The sequence below is a fragment of the Nerophis ophidion genome, linkage group LG11, assembly GCF_033978795.1.
Source record: "Nerophis ophidion isolate RoL-2023_Sa linkage group LG11, RoL_Noph_v1.0, whole genome shotgun sequence".
NCBI classification, from domain to species: domain Eukaryota; kingdom Metazoa; phylum Chordata; class Actinopteri; order Syngnathiformes; family Syngnathidae; genus Nerophis; species Nerophis ophidion.
In genome coordinates, this window is record NC_084621.1 from 10,311,276 (window position 1) to 10,325,285 (window position 14,010).

Sequence of the window (14,010 nt, forward strand, 5' to 3'; positions counted from 1 at the left end):
AATGAGGTGGCGACTTGTCCAGGGTATACGCCGCCTTCCGCCCGATTGTAGCTGAGATAGGCGCCAGCGCCCCCCGCGACCCCGAAAGGGAATAAGCGGTAGAAAATGGATGGATGGATAGTAAAATACAGCACTATGTCATCACTTTCTGATTCATTAAAACGTACAACAGTGCAAAAATATTGCTCATTTGTAGTGGTCTTTCTTGAACTACTTGGAAAAAAAGATATAAAAATAACTAAAAACTTGTTGAAAAATAAACAACATAATTTTACACATACTGCGATGAGGTGGCGACTTGTCCAGGGTTTACGCCGCCTTCCGCCCGATTCTAGCTGAGAAGGGCACTGCGCCCCCTGCCACCCCAAAAGGGAATAAGCGGTAGTGAATGGATGGATGGATAGCTGTAAATATACTCTTCCCCTCTTAGCCACGCCCCCAACCACGCCCCCCGTGGTTGGCAAGTATGCAAATTGCTCATTTTAAAACCTAATCAAAAGCCTATAGAAAGATGAGATAACAGCAGTGTCTTTATAAGAATTCAGGTGGGCGACATTTGTATTCGTCGAGAGCACACACTGTCACACCAATAGTGTTGCAGTACCCCCTGAAGGTAGGCCAGAACTTACCAGAATGGTGGTAACAACCAGGGTCTTGTTTGCCAGGGTCTCGGAGACGTTGATGTCCAGACTGGTGGAGTTCATGGCGAGGGTGTTGTTGGAGTACCAGACACCGATCTAACAACAGAAGAGGAGAGAGGGAGAAGCAAATCAATGCTGTCTTGCAAATCTTGGAAGAATGCTTAAACATTATTTTAAAGAGGGAACCTCGCCAGTTCTCTGCAAGCGCATTGTTTAATTGACCCCAGTGGGGCTTGCAGTGCATTATGGGAATGTTTTAAAAAAAGTGTTTACATGAAGAGAAATGAGTATCAGGTAATGAAAATTCACGAGTGGGAACTTCCTTTCTTTTAATAAAGCACCTGCATGTTTCACTTTTATGCGACACTTAAGTCACTTTGTACAAACCCCGTTTTTACACCGGTTGGGAGATTATGTTAGATGTAAATATAAACAGAATACAATGATTTGTAAATCATTTTCAACCCATATTCAGTTGAATATGCTACAAAGACAACATATTTGATGTTCAAACTGAAAAAAACTTTTTTTTTTTTTAAGCAAATAATCATTAACTTTAGAATTTGATGCCAGCAACACGTGACAAAAAAGTTGGGAAAGGTGGCAAAAAATACAGATAAAGTTGAGGAATGCTCATCAGACACTTATTTGGAACATCCCACAGGTGTGCGGGATAACTGGGAACAGGTGGGTGCCATGATTGGGTATAAAAATCAGTAATTCATAAACAAGGATGGAGCGAGGGTCACCAATTTGTAAGCAAATTGTCGAACAGTTTTAGAACAACATTTCTCAACGAGCTATTGCAAGGAATTTAGGGATTTTACCATCTACGGTCCGTAAAATCATCAAAAGGTTCAGAGAATCTGGAGAAATCACTGCACGTAAGCGATGATATTACGGACTTTTGATCCCTCAAGCGGTACTACACCAAAAGCCGACATCGGTGTGTAAAGGATATCACCACATGGGCTCTGGAACCACTGTCAGTAACTACAGTTGGTTGCTACATCTGTAAGTGCAAGTTAAAACTCTACTATGCAAAGCCAAACCCATTTATCAACAATATCCTGTAACGCCGCCGGCTTGGCTGGGCCCGAGCTCACCTAAGATGGACTGAAGCAAAGTAGAAAAGTATTCTGTGGTCTGAGGAGTCCACATTTCAAATTATATTTGGATACAAAGAGGAAAATAACCACATTGTCATAGGCGCAAAGTTCAAAAGCCAGCATCTGTGATGGTTATGGGGGTGCATTAGTGCCCAAGGCATGGGTAACTTACACATCTGTGAAGGCACCATTAATGCTGAAAGGTCCATACAGGTTTTGGAGCAACATATGTTGTCATCCAAGCAACGTTATCATGGACGCCCCTGCTTATTTCAGCAAGACACGTGTTACAAAAGAGTGTGGGTACTTTCCTGACCCGCCTGCAGTCCAGACCTGTCTCCCATTAAAAATGTGTGGCGCATTATGAAGCGTAAAATACGACAGCGGAGACCCCGGACTGTTGAACAACGGAAGCTCTAAATAAAACAAGAATGGGAAAGAATTCCACTTTCAAAGCTTCTACAATTAGTTTCCTCCGTTCCCAAATGTTTATTGAGTGTTGTTAAAAGAAAAGGTGATGTAACACAGTGGTGAACATGCCCTTTCCCAACTACTTTGGCACGTGTTGCAGCCATGAAATTCTAAGTTAATTATTATTTGCAAAAACAAATAAAGTTTATGAGTTTGAACATCAAATATGTTGTCTTTGTAGAGCATTCAACTGAATATGGGTTGAAAAGGATTTGCAAATCATTGTATTCTGTTTATATTTACATCTAACACAATTTCCCAACTCATATGGAAACGGGGTTTGTACATAAGCGTGTGATGAGGACCTTAAAGGGGAACATTATCACCAGACCTATGTAAGCGTCAATATATACCTTGATGGTGCAGAAAAAAGACCATCTATTTTTTTAACCGATTTCTGAACTCTAAATGGGTAAAATTTGGCGAATTAAACGCCTTTCTGTTTATCACACTGGAGGCGATGACGTCAGAATGTGACGTCGCCGAGGTAACACACCCACCATTTTCATTTTCAACACATTACAAACACCGGGTCTCAGCTCTGTTATTTTCCGTTTTTTTGACTATTTTTTGGAACCTTGGAGACATCATGCCTCGACGGTGTGTTGTCGGAGGGTGTAACAACACTAACAGGGAGGGATTCAAGTTGCACCACTGGCCCGAAGATGCCAAAGTGTCTGCCGCCAAAACCCCATTGAATGTGCCAGAGTGTCTCCACATATGACCGGCGATGCTAAGACAGACATGGCACAGAGATGTATGGATAACCTGCAGATGCATTTGCAACGATAGTCAACGAAATCACAAAGGTGAGTTTTGTTGATGTTGACTGCCAGCTAATCGATGCTAACATGCTATGCTAATCGATGCTAACATGCTATTTACCGGCGGTGCTAAAGCAGACATGGCACAGAGATGTATGGATAACCTGTAGATGCATTTGCAACTATATTACGTTTCCTTCCACCCACTTTTACTGCGAAACAAACACTTACCAATCGACGGATTTAAGTTGCTCCAGTGTCAAAAGATGCGAAAGTCCTGATCGTTTGGTCCGCACATTTTACCGGCGATGCTAACGCAGCTATTCGGCCATGCTATGGCTAGGAATAGCGTCAATAGCTTCAGTTCCTTCTTCAATACTTTCATACTCCAACCATCTGTTTCAATACATGCGTAATCAGTTGAATCGCTTAAGTCGCTGAAATCCGAGTTTGAATCCGAGCTAATGTCGCTATATCTTGCTGTGGTATTCCCATTGTTTGTTTACATTGGCAGCACTGTGTGACGTCAAAGGAAAATGGCCAGTGTCTTCGCAGAGAGCCGAAAATAAGGCACTTTAAAGCTTTATTTAGGGATATTCCGAGACCGGTAAAATTTTGAAAAAAACTTCAAAAAATACAACAAGCCACTAGGAACTGATTTTTATTGTTTTTAACCCTTTTGAAATTGTGATAATGTTCCCCTTTAACGGCGGACAGAAGCTATTCTTTGGGATATATGGACACACATCGTTCAACTGCTGACACGTTTTGATTTTTCCCTTTCTTTGACATTGTGTTCACGGGTCGCCGGGCTTAATTACAACAGCCAAGGCGACACATTAAAGAACGCCGCTTATCAGGTGGCATTTGGCGACTAATGCCATTGCCTTGGTAAAAAAAGACCCCGCTGTACTGCTATTGGGTGGAGAGAAAGTTCATCCAGTCAATGAACTGTGCACCCATCTGTGCACTTAAGCTTCATTTATTCCTCATATTAAAAGACACGGATGGTCATCTCATAGTTTATTATAGCACATATTTCCCCGGCATAACTGGTTAAATACATTTTGGCTACACATCAGTAAAGCAAACACAAAAAAAAAAAAAAAAAAGACACGTGCATTTTTTTTTTTTTTTGCCGTCTTGTGGTATTGTGACATGACTACAATTTAGTTTTAACGAAGTTGTAGCGCACCGGTGCCAAACTTAGGGACCGAATGAAGTGTATTTCTAAGGTTTTATTATTGTCCAGGGTGTACCCCGCATAGGCGCTAGCGCCCCCCACGGCCCCGAAAGGGAATAAGCGGTAGAAACATGGATGGATGGATGGATTATTATACCGCCACCTATTTGAGCTGTAATTTGACCCCCTTAACATGCTTCAAAACTCACCAAATTTTACACACACATCAGGACTGGCGAAAATTGCCAACCAATTAAAAAAAAAATTAAAAAAAATCAAAATTGCGCTCTAGCGCCCCCTAGGAAAAAACAGACAAAACTGCTTGTAACTTCCGTTAGGAATGTCGTAGAGACATGAAACAAAAACCTCTATGTATGTCTGACTTAGCCCTACATTTCATATTATAATCTTCTTCAGCAAAAATCCACAGGAAGTGGGCAAACAACCCTTCAAAACAAAATTTTCCTAAAAAATGTCCTTTTTGCCTCTTTGAGCTGTAATTTGACCCCCTTAAAATGCTTCAAAACTCCCCAAACTGGACACACACATCAGGACTGGCGAAAATTGGGATCTAATAAAAAAATTTAAAATAAAAATAATAAAAACTTAAAATTGTGCTCTAGCGCCCCATAGGAATAAAACACAGACAAAACTGCTTGTAACTTCCAGTAAGACTGTCATAGAGACATGAAACGAAAACCTCTATGTAGGTCTCACTTAGACCTACATTTCATTATTGACATTCTTCAGCAAAAATCCACAGGAAGTGGGCAAACACCCCTTCAAAACAAAATGTTCCTAAAAAATTAAATTTTTGCCTCTTTGAGCTGTAATTTGACCCCCTTAAAATGCTTCAAAACTCACCAAACTGGACACAAACATCAGGACTGGCAAAAATTGGGATATAATAAAAAAAACAAACCAAAACTTAAAATTGTGTTCTAGCGCCCCCTCGGAATAAAACACAGACAAAACTGCTCCTAGGTAGAAGACACAGACAAAACTGCGTGTAACTTCCAGTAGGAATATCATAGAGAGATGAAACAAAAACCTCTATGTAAGTCTCACTTAGACCTACATTTCATAAAATGATCTTCTTCAGCAAAAATTCACAGGAAGTGGGCACAAACACCCCTCCAAAACAAAAGTTTCCTAAAAAATTTCATTTTTGCCTCTTTGAGGTGTAATTTCACCCCCTTAAAATGCTTCAAAACTCACCAAACTGGACACACATATCAGGAGCGGTGAAAATTGGGATCTAATAAAAATAATAATAATAATAATAAAAACTTAAAATTGTGCTCCAAACACAGACAAAACTGCTCCTAGGAAGAAAACACAGACATGAAACAAAAACCTCTATGTAGGTCTCACTTAGACCTACATTTAATTATTGACATTCTTCAGCAAAAATCCACACGAAGTGGGCAAACACCCCCTCAAAACAAAATGTTCCTAAAAAATTTAATTTTTGCCTCTTTGAGCTGTAATTTGACCCCCTTAAAATGCTTCAAAACTCACCAAACTGGACACACGCATCAGGACTGGCAAAAATTGAGATCTAATAAAAAAAAATAAAAAATAAAAATAATAAAAACTTAAAATTGTGCTCTAGCGCCCCATAGGAATAAAGCACAGCCAAAACTGCTCCTAGGAAGAAAACACAGACAAAACTGCTTGTAACTTCCAGTAGGAATGTCATAGAGACATGAAACAAAAACCTCTATGTAGGTCTCACTTAGACCTACATTTCATAAAATGATCTTCTTCAGCAAAAATCCACAGGAAGTGGGCAAACACCCCTCCAAACCAAAAGTTTCCTAAAAAATGTCATTTTTGCCTCTTTGAGTTGTAATTTCACCCCCTTAAAATGCTTCAAAACTCACCAAACTGGACACACATATCAGGAGCGGTGAAAATTGGGATCTAATAAAAAAAAATAATAATAATAATAAAAACTTAAAATTGTGCTCTAAACACAGACAAAACTGCTCCTAGGAAGAAAACACAGACATGAAACAAAAACCTCTATGTAGGTCTCACTTAGACCTACATTTAATTATTGACATTCTTCAGCAAAAATCCACACGAAGTGGGCAAACACCCCCTCAAAACAAAATGTTCCCAAAAAATTTAATTTTTGCCTCTTTGAGCTGTAATTTGACCCCCTTAAAATGCTTCAAAACTCACCAAACTGGACACAAACATCAGGACTGGCAAAAATTGGGATATAAGAAAAAAAACAAACCAAAACTTAAAATTGTGCTCTAGCGCCCCCTCGGAATAAAACACAGACAAAACTGCTCCTAGGAAGAAGACACAGACAAAACTGCTTGTAACTTCCAGTAGGAATATCATAGAGACATGAAACAAAAACCTCTATGTAGGTCTCACTTAGACCTACATTTAATTATTGACATTCTTCAGCAAAAATCCACAGGAAGTGGGCAAACACCTCTCCAAAAAAAAAATTTCCTAAAAAATGTCATTTTTGCCTCTGTGAGCTGTAATTTGCCCCCCTTAAAATGCTTAAAAACTCACCAAACTGGACACACACATCAGGACTGGCAAAAATTGGGATCTAATACAAAAATAAGAATAATAAAAATGTAAAATTGTGCTCTCGCGCCACCTAGGAATCAAACACAGACAGAACTGCTCCTAGGAAGAAAACACAGACAAAACTGCTTGTAACTTCCAGTAGGAATGTCATAGAGACATGAAACAAAAACCTCTATGTAGGTCTCACTTAGACCTACATTTCATAAAATGATCTTCTTCAGCAAAAATCCACAGGAAGTGGGCAAAAACCTCTCCAAAACCAAATTTTCCTAAAAAGATGTCATTTTTGCCTCTTTGAGCTGTAATTTGACCCCCTTAAGATGCTTCAAAACTCACCAAACTGGACACACACATCAGGACTGGCAAAAATTGGGATCTAATAAAAAAAAAAAAAAAAACTTAAAATTGTGCTCTAGCGCCCCCATGGAATAAAACACGAACCAAACTGCTCCTAGGAAGAAAACACAGACAAAACTGCTTGTAACTTCCCGTAGGAATGTCATAGAGACATGAAACAAAAACCTCACTTACATGTAGGTCTCACTTAGACCTACATTTCATATTTGACATCCTTCAGCAAAAATCAACAGAAAGTTGGCAATTACCCCTTCAAAACAAAAGTTTTGTAAAAACCCGTCACCTTTTTTCAAACATTATCTCCTCTGAGCGCATTTGTTGTGTCGGCTTCAAACTCGCACAGGAAAGAGATTAAACCCTTCTGATTAAAAAAGGTGCAAAGAGTTTTTTTTTAACTGCTCCGGTTTTGATTTTATGAGCTTTCAAAGAACCGCTAAGCTGATGCTGCTGCGCTGCTGCCGTCTCAAGATGGCCGCTTAAAAGCAGGAAGCACCAGCGTGACCACACAATGCAGAGAAGGTAGGTACTGTGCGGGTAAAGATATGTTGACTGGGTGAAAGGAGGATGCACCAGTTTGACTCCAGGATACAGAGAAGGTAGGTAATGTGCGGGTAAAGATATGTTGTCTGGGTGATGGCAGGAAGCACCAGCATGTATGGGTGACAGAAAGAAGCATCAGTGTGAGCCCAGGATGCAGGGAAGGTAGGTAAAGTGCAGGTAAAGATATGTTGACTGGGTAAAGGCAGGAAACACCAGCAAAAGTTGGTCCCGTCCATCGCTGCATGCAGCTTAAATTTTATTTGGCCCTCGAAAGCTTGGAAATAATATGCATCAATAAAATACTGTAACTTTTCTTACTAAATGTATTCTTTCTATTTTGGGAGGAAAAAAAAGTACTTTATGTAATCGCAAATGATGTAAACTAAAAAATTGTTTAATTTAGCAAAAAATAGATGATCAAACATTCAAATTATATTTAAATAGAAATAAATAATGATTTCAAAGCAAGTTATCCATAAAATGGTGCAATGTAAAAGTAGCAATAGATTTCATGGTCAAATTGTGACTGTGGTTTTTACTGCATTTTTCCCTAAATGAAAAAAAACTACTGTAGTGAAAATTTTCTGTCCGAGGGTTACCTCCAAACTAAATGAATAGGGAGGGACACGACATAAGAGGTCAAGTCACCCTGAAAATTGGACAGTTACATAAATTGTTATGATACAAATCAGGTCATCATGGACCCTATAAATAAGAACGGAAGACCAAGCCTGATGTGCGCTTTTCTTCATTCCTTCACGAGGGTTCACCATCTTTCGTCTCATGACACACTGTCCGTTTTCATAGCGATTCAATCCAACTTTGTGCTATCTGATTGTGAGTAATTAAAACTGTAGTAACAAACTCTCTATTGTTCCTGTTTAAGATTCGGACTTTTCGACCACATAAAATAGACATCTCCTTACAGTCCACCACATAAAATTGCCGTCACGAACAGGTTGAGGTCCCTTTTAAATCCTCGACATTTCTACTACACTACTTTTTTTACTGTAATAAACTGTGGTGCCGTTTTGGCATTTACAGCAATGGTAACTGGACTATTCTTGCATAGTGCTTTTCTAGCTTCAAAATACTCAAAAGCGCTTTGATACTATTTCCACATTCACCCATTCACACACACAGTGACACACTGATGGCGGGAGCTAACAAGGACCCATCAGGAGCAAGGGTGAAGTGTCTTGCTCGAGGACACAACGGGCGTGACTAGGTTGGTAGAAGGTGGGGCTCGAACCAGGAACCCTCAGGTTGCTGGCACGACCACTCTCCCAACTGCGCCACGCCGTTCCCAATACACCAAAAAATGTACAGTTGATTTGCGGTAAAAAAAACAAACAAACAAACTGGCAGCTCAGGTGCCAACATTTTACTGCAAAATATATATATTTTTTATTTACAGTAAAAAAACAACTTAACTTTTACAGTAAAATTCTGGCAACTGAGCTGCCTTTTTTCCCATCCATCAATGTTTTACCGCTTCTCCCTTTTAGGGTCGCGGGGGGCGCTGGAGCCTATCCAAGCTGCATTCGGGCGGAAGCCGGGGTAGTGAAGTGAAGTGAATTATATTTATATAGCGCTTTTCTCTAGTGACTCAAAGCGCTTTACATAGTGAAACCCAATATCTAAGTTCCATTTAAAGCAGTGTGCGTGGCACTGGGAGCAGGTGGGTAAAGTGTCTTGCCCAAGGAAACAATGGCAGTGACTAGGTTGGCAGAAGCCGGGATCGAACCTGGAACCCTCAAGTTGCTGGCACGGCCGCTATACCGCCCTGGACAAGTACCATAAAAACAGCAGTACTATTTTCCCATTGACAGTAATATACACTCAATTTTGAGGTGAAAATATTGCAACTTATATATTTTTTTACATTTTAGCTTGAAAAAAAAATCGAATAAAATGCGTTAAAGAATTGTGTAATAATAGTATTCACTGTTAGAAACGGCACTCTGGGGCCAAACATAACTGCGATGCGAAAAACACTTTGACACCTCGGTTCTAGCGCGTCGCGTTGAGAGGAGGCTAATGTACGGTAGCCACGGAGTGGAATAGAAAAACACGTCTAAAACCTGTCATTATTTTGTAGAAGTGAAGCTTTTCCTCTTAAACACAAGTACTCTCGCTTGCAAGGTGAGAAAGAGTACTGTGCGCTTCAGCCTATGCTAGCCCTGTATTTTATTGTCAAATTGGCAGCAATAATGATGTGCAATATATGCTTCTGCAAACATCATTTTGGCCAAACGCAAAAGAATATTCATGCGTCACCAAACAGTTTATCAGAGGTGGGTAGTAACGTGCTACATTTACTCCGTTACATCTACTTGAGTAACTTCTGGAATAAATTGTACTTCTAAGAGTAGTTTCAATGCAACATACTTCTATTTGAGTATATTTATAGAGAAGAAACGCTACTTTTACTCCACTCCATTTATCTACATTCAGCTCGCTACTCGCTACTGATTTTTATCGATCTGTTAATGCACGCTTTGTTGGTTTTGGTTGTCAGACCGACCTTCAAAGTCACTGGTGACGTTTGACTCCGTTCCACCAATCAAACGCAGTCACTGGTGACGTTTGACTCCGTTTCACCAATCAAACGCAGTCACTGGTGACGTTTGAGTCCGTTCCACCAATCAAACGCAGTCACTGGTGACGTTTGACTCCGTTTCACCAATCAAACGCAGTCACTGGTGACGTTTGACTCCGTTTCACCAATCAAATGCAGTCACTGGTGACGTTTGACTCCGTTTCACCAATCAAACGCAGTCACTGGTGACGTTTGACTCCGTTTCACCAATCAAATGCAGTCACTGGTGACGTTTGACTCCGTTTCACCAATCAAACGCAGTCACTGGTGACGTTTGACTCCGTTTCACCAATCAAACGCAGTCACTGGTGACGTTTGACTCCGTTTCACCAATCAAATGCAGTCACTGGTGACATTTGACTCCATTTCACCAATCAAACAGAGCCAGGCGGTCACATGATTAACTGCACTTTTTTTTTTTAATAAACCTTTATTTATAAATTTCAACATTTACAAACAGTTGAAAATAATAATCAAAGTAAGTACAAAAACAGTACAAAACAGTATAAAAAACGTACAAAACAGCGCCAGGGGGTTGTAAATTCAAAGTAACTAAAATAGAATGCAAAAAAAATATATATATATAAAATAAACAAAGTGCAAAGCCACAGGCTCCCTCAATCTCAGTAAATAACTTAAATTTGGAACACAGCATCATGGTTTTCACAGTTTTTTGGTTGTTAAAGTTAGAGTGTTTTCATGTAGAGTTCTAAATCTTTTTTAAAGGCACAAAAAACAGGTCGGGTATTGAGAAACTTACATTTAAGAATATAAAACTTAGCCTATAATATAATGAGGTTGCAAAGGTAAAATTTATAAAAAAAAACATTTTTTCAATACAGTGTAAAACCAAATATATATTATTTAATATATATTATTGTTTTAGTTGCTTAAGAGATATTCCTGGCTCTGAATTTGTTCATTGCTATTTTTATGTTTTTGTGCATTACTTGTTGCCGTCATCATTAAACAAACAGGTTACTCATCAGTTACTCAGTACTTGAGTAGTTTTTTCATAACATACTTTTTACTTTTACTCATGTAAATATTTGGGTGACTACTCCTTACTTTTACTTGAGTAATAAATCTCTAAAGTAACAGTACTCTTACTTGAGTACAATTTCTGGCTACTCTACCCACCTCTGCAGTTTATGGAAGACTGCCCAGCTGAAATCTTACAAGTCACGATTCGATTCAGAATTGATTCTCGGTTCAACACATTTTGACACAAACCGATTCTCGCAATATATTAGTTGGTATACAAATGATAACATATTTTTTTAAAACAGAATACAAAAGCTCCTCTATGCACAGCAATGACGATAGCCTAAGAAAGGTGTGCTAAAAAACAAATACTTGAAAAAAAAAAAGTTTTTCAGAAAATATGGTTGATTTATTTTTCACATTTGTTACGGCTGTCAAACGATTACAATATTTAATCACGATTAATCAGTTTGTTCATAGTTAAAATTAATTGCGATTATTCACAGAAAAATATAATTTTTCGGAATAGACAGACAATTTGCAAGTTTTTTTTTTTTTACAATGACTGAACAATTAGTTTGCTTTAATGACAGGTTTTTCATCACATTATAGTTTTTAAAATGGCTATACACAAAAAAGGACATAAACTTGCTTTTAATGAAAATAAAATTAAAAAAACCTGCAGTGTGGTGGCGTCTTGCCAGATTTTGTATTTTGTCGGAATACTGAATGTGTATTCCTGCTGTAGGAACACTAGCATTCAGAGGAGAGGAGCTACACTTCCATGTTTAGGTACCAGTTCCACACATTAATAACACAAAATGTGGACTTATACAATCATAATTTGATTGTCAAAGATATTTGTTAATGTAATCTGTGATATTTCTACCTGAATAAATGCTTCTGGCCCTGCGATGAGTTGGCGACTTGTCCAGGGTGTACCCCGCCTTCCGCCCGATTGTAGCTGAGATAGACACCAGCGCCCCCCGCGATCCCAAAGGGAATAAGCAGTAGAAAATGGATGGATAAATGCTTCTGATATTCTGTACATTACCCCGCAAACCTGAAGGGAATAAGCGGTAGAAAATGGATGGATGGACATGTTGTGAAGGTAATGGTATTCATAATTCTGCATGACAATGTTTTCACCTTCTCTATCTATTAATACAATGTAATATTCAGCCGGGTATACAATATGTAATTGCAAACTATCACTCAGAAAAGAATATACACTTTATTTAAATCTGCCAGAAAACATTTATTTCGGGAGAATTATCACAGATTTGAGAACATCTTTGACAAAACATGATTGTAATGTATGTTTTTTAGTTAGACTGGACGCTTAGATGTGTTACTGTAAAGCCAGAAGTGTGTGATTGGTATTAGAAGAGGTGTCTTGGCAGGTTTTGACAAAAGTCTCCGATTAATAAGTAACTCTCCACTTCCTGTCTACCGTCTTCTTTTCTGCCGAAGTTTTATTCCATCTTACTAAAGAAGTCAGTGTAACAATCCACAGTTTGTTTGCAATGCAGTAAACTGCAATCCAGGGTTCTCAAACTCAATTTTCCTTGGGAGTCCACTGGATGCAGAAACCGGGTGAGGCTGGGCCGCGAGAAAAGATTTCTTGAAAAAAATCTAACATGCACCTTTAGTTTTTCCTTGCCCTGATGTGGGATCTGAACCGAGGATGTCGTTGTGGCTTGTACAGCCCTTTGAGACACTTGGGATTTAGGGCTACCTAGGAGTACCAAGTACCTAGGAGTCTTGTTCACGAGTGAGGGAAGAGTGGATCGTGAGATCGACAGGCGGATCGGTGCGGCGTCTTCAGTAATGCGGACGTTGTACCGATCCGTTGTGGTGAAGAAGGAGCTGAGCCGGAAGGCAAAGCTCTCAATTTACCGGTCGATCTACGTTCCCATCCTCACCTATGGTCATGAGCTTTGGGTCATGACCGAAAGGATAAGATCGCGGGTAAAAGCGGCCCAAATGAGCTTCCTCTGGGTGGCAGGGCTCTCCCTTAGAGATAGGGTGAGAAGCTCTGCCATCCGGGAGGGACTCAAAGTAAAGCCGCTGCTCCTCCACATGGAGAGGAGCCAGATGAGGTGGTTCGGGCATCTGGTCAGGATGCCACCCGAACGCCTCCCTAGGGAGGTGTTTAGGGCACGTCCAACCGGTAGGAGGCCACGGGGAGGACCCAGGACACGTTGGGAAGACTATGTCTCCCGGCTGGCCTGGGAACGCCTCGGGATCCCCCGGGAAGAGCTAGACGAAGTGGCTGGGGAGAGGGAAGTCTGGGTTTCCCTGCTTAGGCTGTTGCCCCCGCGACCCGACCTCGGATAAGCGGAAGATGATGGATGGATGGATGGATGGGATTTAGGGCTATATAAATAAACATTGATTGATTGAATGTTGTCGTCTTGCGGCGATCAAAGATAAAATAGTATATTCTTATAATGCGGTGCGTCTTATATATGAACAACGTTTTAAAACAGGCCATTCATTGAAGGTGCGCCTTATAATCCGATGTGCGGAAAATACGGTACCATTTTTACTTAATATCAGGTTTTTTGCCCGCTGCAAACTTTCCAACTGGGTCTCACACTCTTCCACCCACACAAGGAGTTTAATGAAAGAATAGTTGTTACATTTTTCAATATCCGCACATAATTTCCACCGCCAAGGTGCTCGTGGAATTGTGATCTCACCCATCAATAGAGAGCGAACTAACAAGGGTGCCTGCGTGAAAACCCGTCTCGACCTCTATCGAGGGGAGAGAAAGTTCTCTTCATCCAGTCAA

The 14,010-nt window shown here is 39.9% G+C and overlaps 1 protein-coding gene across 4 annotated transcripts in view; it reads right to left on the minus strand.

The window, feature by feature from the left end:
• Positions 1–14,010, minus strand: part of grik5 (glutamate receptor, ionotropic, kainate 5) — a 475,370-nt gene that overhangs the window by 62,175 nt on the left and 399,185 nt on the right. For all 4 annotated transcript variants that reach the window (XM_061915085.1, XM_061915084.1, XM_061915082.1 and 1 more), the window contains one exon: positions 630–737. In XM_061915085.1, the coding sequence (XP_061771069.1) occupies positions 630–737 (108 nt within the window). The remainder of the gene's footprint in view (positions 1–629; positions 738–14,010) is intronic.